A 9,673-nucleotide genomic window follows, 5' to 3' on the forward strand; every position below is an offset into this window, starting at 1 on the left:
GAGGTGCCCACTCGCTCGCGGCGCGCGCTGGCCGCCAGACTCGGCCTGTGGGCGATTTCCTCCGGACCCAGGCTCCCCGCCCGAGGAGGAAGATGCAGACCTTTCTGAAAGGGAAGAGAGTTGGCTACTGGCTGAGCGAAAAGAAAATCAAGAAGCTCAATTTCCAGGCCTTCGCCGAGCTGTGCAGGTAAGGAGGGACGCGGCGCCGGTGCCCGGGGACTCCTGGCCCGAGTCCGGTGCAGCCTCAGCGGTTGTTTTGGGAGGTCGGAGCCAAACGGGAAGAAGTGACGCGCGGGGAGACTGAGTCCAAGCAGCCAGGTGGCGGTGGCCGCCGCCGGCCGCGTTCCAGGAAAGCGGTGGCCGGTGCGGGCGAGGTGGCACGGACCGGGGCGCTCAGGTGCACAGTGACCCGGCTGGGGAGGCCCCCAGCAGCCCAGGGCGCGGTGGGAGTGCTGCTGAGGATTGCGAAGGGACCTGGGAAATCGGGGCATCCACGCTGTGGGCTAGGGGCTTGAGGGTACTTTTGGACCGGAGTGTTTTTCTTCCTTCACCCCCTTCCCTTTCGTGAAGAAAGGGCACCCACGTTTGTGGACCACCTACTGTGTGCCCCGCGTGTGCTCGGCTCTTGAGGCTGTCATTGCATATCATGAGGTTAAGCCCAGTTGAAGCGAGTAGCAATTCTTGGCATGTATGTGGTGATTTGCTGTCTCATTAGAGCCTCGCAGCAGCCCTGCAAATTGGCCAGGGTGGTGATTCTGGGCCACGTGTCTGAGAAGGGGGACCGATCGGCAGAGGAGCGGGGTACCTCGCTTGGGGTCCCGCAGTTAGGGAGTGGCTGGTGCGTAGAAGGTGCTGGGTAAATGCCCGTAGTGTGGAGTGGCCTTTTGCCATCTGGGCTGTGTGCCCCTGCTCCCACCGTGCTGGTGCTCCTTGGCGGAGTCTCCGGTGTTTAACAGATCACGTTCTTAATAAATTACAGAACTACTGAGTCTTGGGTCAGGTAGGCCTTCCCTTGCTCCACAACTGTGGCTTTGCCTCTGAGAAGCAGTTAAGTCTTTTTCTCAGTGCAAGCCTAAGAGAATCCAGCTCTGAAAGCCTTTTGCAAACTCCAGGTGGAAACCTTTTGTGATGCAGCTGGTTAGATTGATTTTTGAAAATGGGCTCTACTTGCATTTTTGTCCCTGTGGGGGCCCCACACATGTTGGAGAATTGAACAGTTGGGTTTCCGTATCCCCTGGTGCTCCTAGGGCGAGTGGCTGGTCTGAGCTGGCATGCGCAGGTGGGCCTGGCAGCACCTCTGTGTACCTGATGCCTGTCCCAAGGGCCTGCTGCTCCTTTGCCCCGTGCAAGCCCCGCAGGCGCTCTTCCTGCAGCCAGAGGTGCGCAGCTTGTATAAGATAGTGCCTGGTTCTTTATCCCTTGGTCTGGGGATGGGATTGGCTGCCTTCTCCCAGGCGGGTTCCCTCTTCATGATGGATAGGGCGTGCAGAGTGGTCCCAGCAATTCATGAAGAAATCAGGAGGAGCTCAAAGTCAGAGCTTTGAAAATGAGTCTTAGGACCCTTGGAACATTACAAAAGGGTACTTGAACATTGTACCGCGGGTACACTCTCTTGTGGGAAGGGCATTCTAAGACACTGAAGAATTTGGAGAAGCCCCTTTGGCATGTTCTCAAAGTCCAGTTCTGATGTGAGGCACCGGAGCTCCCCCTGCAGTCATATAAGACTTGGGAAATCCCAGTGAATACCTCGCACCCTGTACTGCTGTCTGTATTTGTGTCATCTTGTGTCTGCAACTCAAGCTTGAGGCTTGTCATTGGGTTGGCTTGTTTTACTTGGTAATTGGAGGCTCTAGCAAAATATTCCTCACCAAGACTCACAACTAGGTCCCCGTGCTGGACCTGCAATTGGCTTGACCTTGTAGACATTCTTCCTTTAAAGGGGTGGGAGTTCAGGGCAAGCTATGGTATCAACATTCTGGGGGGTAGAGCATTAATTTTTCTGAAAGGGTTGTTGTCTTCAAAGTCTAGTTGCCTTCCTTTGGCCAAAATATTGGCTTCAAAGAAGGCAGAAGGCATCAGGGCCACTCTAGAACCTGAGGAAGCTCACTTGGTGTTTTCACTAGGGAAGCTTTAGATATTTTATCACTTAAGCCTAAGAAGGAAAAGAAAACACCAAAAAGAGTTTTTCCGTTTCTTCTTTATTACTTTCAGGGCAGTGCCCCCTGGTGGCCACATTTCTATACTGGCTGCAAAATACTGCTACTGTTGAGCCAGTGACCAGGGAGCCCCATGAGGTGGTTTTGTTTGGTGTGAGGGCCGATGAGACTTCAGTGGCTGAGAGACAGTGCAAACGACGTGATCATGTTTTCCACATTCAGAATCTGGGGGCGCAGGGCTTCTGTATTGACCGGTGATGAATTGTCTATGAATTCCCTAATGAAAAAGTCTAAAGGTATTTGAAAATGGCCCTGCTCTGGACCGGGCACAGTGTCTCCTGTCTGTAATCCCAGCACTTTGGGAAGCCAAGTGGGTGGATCACGAGGTCAGGAGATCGAGACCATCTGGCCAACATGGTGAAACCCTGTCTCTACTAAAAATACAAAAATTAGCTGGGCATGGTGGTGGGCGCCTGTAGTCCCAGCTCCTCAGGAGGCTGAGGCAGGAGAATCACTTGAACCTGGGAAGTGGAGGTTGCAGTAAGTCGAGATCGCGCCACCGCACTTCAGCCTGGTTGACAGAGCAAGACTCCATCTCAAAAAAAAAAAAAAAAAAAGAAAGAAAGAAAAAGAAAATGGCCCTGCTCTGAATGTTTGGGCAAAGAATGACCCAAGTGGTCTGGCCTGGTGTGGGTTGTTTAGCTGAATGTCTGGCCTTGTAAAAATCTGATCTCAGAGCAGGAAGAGATGTTGGCCATCATCTCATCCAGCCCCTTTGTCTTACAGGTGGGGAAACCCATCAAGAGAGGGGGCAGGTTCCGGACTCTTGCTCTTTTCATTTAACTTCTAGAATGGGTCCAACCTGGCTACCTTGAGACTTGCCTTTCTTATTGGGCATCTCCGACAATAAGGCAGTCCCCCGCATTATCTTTCCAGGAGTCTGGTGGCTGCTATTTAGCCCCCAGGACACATTCCTTACAAGGCTGAGCCCCTCTGCAAGTGTAACCCTTGTCCTGGTGTAAGGGTTTGGGGGGTAGGGCACGTTGATGGCAACAGTGGGTGGTTAGAGCCACTTCATGGGAAGTGCCCCACCTGCTATAGGTAGGGACAGGGGCCAACCTTTTCAGATGTACACTCTGGTAGGATGGGGCTCTGCTAGCCAGCAGATGGGCCTTTGAATCTGCTTGTTTGTCAGTAGTACTGTTTGTTCCTGTTGCCATCCTGTTTCTTCCCCTTTCTACGTGGACACGGCTCTGGTTGTGTTCTCTTGTGCCCCTCCCACCTGCCTTCCCTAGCCTAGGAGCAACCCTGTAGGTCTCCCACACCACCCCCTCTTTGTGCCTTTTTTTTTTTTTTTGTGGCAGAATCTGGCTTTGTCACCCAGCCTGGAGTGCAGTGGCGCAATCTCAGCTCACTGCAACCTCTGCCTCCCAGGTTCAAGCAATTCTCCTGCCTCAGCCTCCTGAGTAGCTGGGATTACAGGCGCCTGCCACCATGCCTGGCTAATTTTTGTATTTTTAGTAGAGGTGGAGTTTTACCATGTTGGCCAGGCTGGTCTCGAACTCCTGACCTCAGGTGGTCCACCTGCCTTGGCCTCCCAGAGTGCTGGGATTACAGGCGTTCCCGGCCTTTGTGGCTTTTTCTAGATGCTCAGAAGGGGCTTCAGAGGGGGAGTGAAGAAATTAAAGCTGTTAGTTGGAAATACTGGGTGATATTAATTTAATTTTTAATTTTGTAGTTCTCTACAGTGCCTCATTGGGGAATGCTGGCTGGCCCCAGTTTCCTCAGCTCGTGTTTTCTGTGCCTCCTCCTCTCCTCCAGCTCTTCCTCTCTGTTCCATTCTTTCTGTGGCTGAACCGACGTTGCAGGAGGTGGGGGCGGAAGAGGCACATGACTTGATGAAGCTTTCCGTATAAAATTTGGGTGAACCTCATCTGCCTTTACTGTAATAATTGCTGATTTTTAATGAAGTGCTTCCAGGGACCTCATCTCATTTAATCCTTCCAGCAGCCCAGGGATGGAGGGATGAGTGATGGAGGGATGGGGAATAAGGGATGAGGGATGGAGGGATGAGGAAACAGAGGCCCTGGGAGTATACGGGACCTGCACAGCCAGTTGGAGGGCTTTCTCGCGTCCACTCCTGAGGCCTTTGTGCTGAGAATGTGGCTTCCTTGTTTATTTGCCCAGGTTAGGCTGGGGCTTCCAGGAGGCTCCAGAAGCACAAGAGTGTCTGTGAGTTTCTCATCCTCCAGAGACTTGGAGGCCAGCTGGGCTGACTCGGCTTGCAAGAAACGTGTTTCTGGAGCAATCTCAGACTTTGGTTTCCCACCAGGGACCCATTTGTCCCAATACCTTAGAAGGGACTGAGGAGTTCATTAATGCTTACGTTTATGAGCACCCTCGGTAGGTAGCCCAGGGCTGGGAGTTTGGTGTCAACAGTAAACTGGCTTGGGAGGTGTGCCAGTGAGAGGGTAGCATGCCACCGGGCCTCTCCCTTCCCCTTGAGCCCTACATTTGTTCCTTTAAAATAGGGCCATCTCCAAGACCCTTTTCTGCAGGGATGGCCTAGCATTCTGGTCTGGAATTCTTTCAGGAGATTCTCTGGGGGAAGGAAGGAGGATCTTTTCCAGGATTAAGTGATGCTGGTCTGTGGGTGGGTATTTTTTTATTTGTTTTAATGTCTGGATTTACCACCATTTCTGGGGTGCAGAGGTGGGAGGAGGTGCTGACTTAGGTTTTCTTTGCAGCAGTGCATAGGGAGTATTCATAACCCAGTCTCGCAAATGAACACTTTCTACCAGCCTCCTGGGGAGCACACAGAACTTCACGTGGGAGGAAGCGTCCGTGTGTACATGGGTTGTCTATCGAAGGGACTGCCTCCGTTTCAGGCCTGGCTCCGTGGCTGACTGACTGCCCACGTGCCCTGTGACCCTCGACACATTCCCTACCCATCTATGCCTCACTTTTCTCATCTGTGAGGGTAATCATTTAGCTTAGGGTTGCAAGCATCAAATGAGGGAATTGGCTAAAGGGTTCAGGATAGTGCCTGGAGCTCTGTCAGTGGCAGCAGCCGCTGCTGTCATCATCCCTGTGGAGTGAGCGAGTGGGTCTCTGCCCACGGATGCCTCTCTATTCAGGGACCTTTGGCCTTTGTAGATTTAGTGTTCTTAGTTTTGGTAGTTTGCAAGTCACCCTGAAGGCCATGATGGCTGAACTGATCATCTTGCAGGGATGTGGGGTTTGTGGATTTGAAACTGTTCAGTGGGCACAGCTAAGAAGGGGAACCTGGCTTTCCTGGTGGCCTTTCAGCATCACAGCAGGGTTCTGTTCTCCTTTAGCACATGGCCCACCTGAATCTTACAGCCCCCCAGGAGGTGGTGGTGCTGTCCCCACCTACTTTATGGATGCGGAAGCTGAGAAATTTATGTTAAGGTGCTCCTTGTATATTTTCAAGTTTGGAGATTGAGAAGAGTTTGTTCTGGGGGTTTCCTGAAAATGCCAAGTCTCTGCTAGTAATCTTGTTACTATTACTAGCTATCATTTATTGTTTTCTGTATCTTTTTGAATATTTAAGACATGCACATATCAAAACAAATTCAGAAGACTCAAAGTATACAATGAAATGTCAGCCCCGTTTGCTTCTCATTCCTGCGTTCCAGTTCCCTGGGGCAGTCTGTCTCTATAGGTGTTTATGCATACACAGGGGCGCATGCAGGTGTGGGTCTCTCCATGTGTATCTACTGTTGTGCTCTTGCTTATTGCATGGGACTGTGTGTCTTGGAGAAACTCCACATCACTGCTTCATTTGGAGACAGTTTTGTATCATTGCCTCTTTTTTAAAAACAGCTGTGCGGTCCAGTTCTTAAAAGGATGGAACATGTGTCTTCCCCTGGTGTTGGTTTCCGCTGGTATGGGCAGCACAACAATACCCTGTCCCCTTGCCTGGGTGTACACTGCTGGATGAGGAGGGCTGGGTCAGAGGGCACAGGCATTTTACTTTTTAATACTTTGTGTGTGTGTGTGAGAGACAGTCTCCCTCAGTCGCCCAGGCTGGAGTGCAGTGGCACGATCTTGGCTCACTGCAACCTCTGCCTCCCAGGTTCAAGTGATTCTGCTGCCTCAGCTTCCCTAGTAGCTGGAACTGCAGTCATGCACCACCACGCCTGGCTAATTTTTGTATTTTTAGTAGAGACTGGGTTTCGCCATCTTGGCCAGGTTGGTCCAAACTCTTGGCCTCAATTGATCTGCCCACCTCAGCCTCCCAAAGTGCTGGGATTACAGGCATGAGCCACTATGCCCAGCTTTTTCATACATGTTCTGAAACTGCTCACAAATTTCACTATGTCAGTCCCAGTGACAGTGAATGGGAGAGCCTGCGTTGCACACCCTCCTGTGCTCAGTGCTGGGACGAATCTGTGGGTGAGATGGTCCTCTGGATTCGTATTTTGCTTAGTGAGATAGTGAGATTGAGGAGTTTAGGTTGTTGGGGGCTGACTGCAGGCACCCGGAAGAGCTGGGTGCACATGCATGGTGGGCTGGGCGCCAGTGTTTCTAATCACTGGGCCATCCTGCCTTTACCGGTTATTTCTCCTACATGGTTTAGCAGGTTTGGGACATTCAGTAAATACTTAGTCAAGTGCCCCAAGAGCACAGTTCCTGAACAGTTGGATGTAAATAGGGTTTCAGTTCCCACTCATTTTGAATTCAGCTGGAAAGCTACTTTTGAGAGAATGCTATGGCACTTCCCTTTTAAAAAGTAACACTCATTTTAGAAAGCAAAGCATTCAGGAGCTGTGCACCTCCTTCTTTCCCTTGCAAAGTCACTGTCTTAAACACCTTCCCCATCCTGCATGAATTGGGCCCAGCCCAGCCTCTCCCACTCTGGTAGCCCCTGGGGAGCCGGCCTGGGAGTGTGTGGCCTTGCTCTGGAGAGGGTGTGGGACTCCCGAGAGCTGGCCCACGGTCACACAGTGGAAATGTGGGAGGGGAACTTGCCTCACTCCAAATCGAGTGCTCCCCATTCACCACTGTCCAAAGCCTCCTTGTGAACAGGCCCTACCTCCCGGCTGCGGCCCACGGTGTGTGTTAGAGTGGCCAGGCCATACTTGTGGGGCTGTTTGAATCTCTCTGGGGCTTCGTCGTGCTGCTTGGAGCCTGCTCAGAAAGCAGCTGCCCTTGTGGCCCGCATCTCCCCAGCAGAGCCCCATGGGCTGGTTTCTGTAGGCGCGTCCTCCGGATGGCCCCGGGGAGTGCTCCCCCAGCCGCTTTTAGGGTTCGGTGGGGTGGATCTGAGATTCATGTCCGAGATCCCGTGGAGCCGTGGAGTGTTGAGAATCACTCCCACAAGGGAGCCCCGGACTCCGGACCCCCCTCCGCATCCCCTACCCCTCCAGGCCCTTGAGTGCTGGGTGCCCCACCCTGTTAATTGCTCATGGTGTTCCAGGGCACACCTGTGGCAGAGGCCACCTGCAGACTCGGCTGCCCCAGAGGGCAAATGGAGACCCACAGGCCAAAGACCCTCCCAGACAGCTTCAGGGAGATGTCTTCGTTCTCCTCTCACGCTGTCAGAATCTTCACTGATACTTAGGCCCCCACCACTGGGCCTGTTCTTTCTCTCTGACTTGCTCATCGTCCTGCTTATTTTAAGTCTGTCTGGTTTTTAAGTAGTTGGTTCCATGAAGGTAGAGATTTTGGCAGCTTTATTTACTGCTGAAACCCCAGTGCCTATACCAGTGCACATAGGAGCTCAAAAAAGAATCTGTTAGCGGCCAGGTGTGATGGCTTACACCTGTAATCCCAGCACTTTGGGAGGCCGAGAAGGGCAGATCATTTGAGGTCAGGAGTTTAAGATCAGCCTGGGCAACATGGTGAATACCCATCTCTACTAAAAATAAAAAAAATTAGCAGGGCATGGTGGCAGGTGCTTGTTATCCCAGCTACTTGGGAGGCTGAGGCAGGAGAATTGCTTGAGCTTGGGAGGTGGAGATTGCAGTGAGCCAAGATTGCACCATTGCACTCCAGCCTGGGCGACACAGCTAGACTCTGTCTCAGAAAAACAAACAAACAAACAAAAGTATGTTAGTGGATTAATAACTGCCTGGTGGTTTTTGGAAACCTTTTTCATGTCCCTATGGCTCAGTCAAAGCCACTTGTGACTCTGGAAAGCTCTGGGTCAGGAAGGAAACCCCAGGGGTGGGGGAGATGGGGAGGGAGTTAGGTGGTAAGTCCCAGGTTCCGGAGGGGCTCGTGGGCAAGTCCTGAGCATCTGCCCTGGCCAGGCCTGTGCTGGGTGCCAGTCCTTGCCGGCATATACACCTGCAGGAGGTGAAGGCAAACCAGCTCTCAGATGCACTGGAAATCTGCAAGGTGTGAGTAGAGCCAGGAAACCTGCAAACAGGAGAGAACCATGGCGCAGTGACTGTAGCCACTTTAGCACTCTGTGGTCAGAGAAGGCCTCTCTGAGGAGGCGACGTTCAGCGAAAGGGGCCTAGAGCTCTCTCCAGGAGCTAAAGAACTCACAGGGTGGATGGTGTCCGCTGTGTAGAGGCCACACACTCTGGCCTGCCTCTGCCATAAGCCCTGGGTTCCATGTGGACTGGAGGGCAGGCAGCTCTGGGCAGAACTGAGGCCGGTTTCCGCTTTAGACAGGGTGGTTCAAGGAGGTGTTGGGGTGTCCTTCTAGAACCTTGTTTTGTGACCGTATGGCCTTCCTCCCATCCGAGGGAGGCTGCAGTTATGCCCTCGGGGCCAGGGATAGGAAGACAAAAATGCTCCCCTTAGGTCTGGCTCAGTCCAGCCTTTGTGTTCAGGAAATGAGCCGCTCTGGGCTGTGGGGTGGTGGTGGATGGGGTGGTGGTGGGTGGGGTGGTGGTGGATGGAGTGGTGGTGGGTGGGTCAGCTGACCTTTCTCAAGGATCAGGTTAGGCCTCAGGTGCCCAAGGCAGCAGAGGGAAGCCACGCCTGACGTGTGTGCTCTTTGACAGTCATCAAATCTTCCTCCAAGTTACTTGTTTGCCAAACTTGCCCAACAAAAGAGGCACCAGGGGCTGGGCACGGTGGCTCGCTCCTATAGTCCCAGCACTTTGGGATTCTGAGGCGGGCGGATCACCTGAGGTCAGGAGTTCAAGACCAGCTTGGCCAACATGGCAAAACCCCGTCTCTACTAAAAATACAAAAAAATCAGCTGGGTGTGGTGACCGGCACCTGTAATCCCAGCTGCTCAGGAGGCTGAGGCAGGAGAATTGCTTGAAACCGGGAGGTGGATGTTGCAGTGAGCTGAGATCGCGCCACTGTACTCCAGCCTGGGCGACATGAGCGAAACTCTGTCTCAAAAAAAAGAAAAAAAAAAACCCCCACAAAAATTAGCTGAGTGTCGTGGTGGGTGCCTGTAATCCCAGCTACTACTTGGGAGGCTGAGGTGGGAGAATCGCTTGAACTCAGGAGGTGGAGGTTGCGGTGAGCCAAGATTGCATCACTGCACTCCAGCCTGGGTGACAGAACAAGACTCCGTCTCCAAA

General features: G+C 52.6%; 1 protein-coding gene across 1 annotated transcript in view; it reads left to right on the forward strand.

The window, feature by feature from the left end:
• Nucleotides 1-6: 6 nt before the first annotated feature.
• The window catches only part of ITPK1 (inositol-tetrakisphosphate 1-kinase), a 179,191-nt gene continuing 169,524 nt past the window's right edge, over nt 7-9,673 (forward strand). Inside the window, exon 1 of the mRNA XM_011991748.1 lies at nt 7-187. Coding sequence (XP_011847138.1) covers nt 93-187 — 95 coding nt within the window. The 5' untranslated portion in view covers nt 7-92. The remainder of the gene's footprint in view (nt 188-9,673) is intronic.

Source organism: Mandrillus leucophaeus, unplaced genomic scaffold, assembly GCF_000951045.1.
Source record: "Mandrillus leucophaeus isolate KB7577 unplaced genomic scaffold, Mleu.le_1.0 Scaffold4, whole genome shotgun sequence".
Classification (NCBI taxonomy): Eukaryota; Metazoa; Chordata; class Mammalia; order Primates; family Cercopithecidae; genus Mandrillus; species Mandrillus leucophaeus.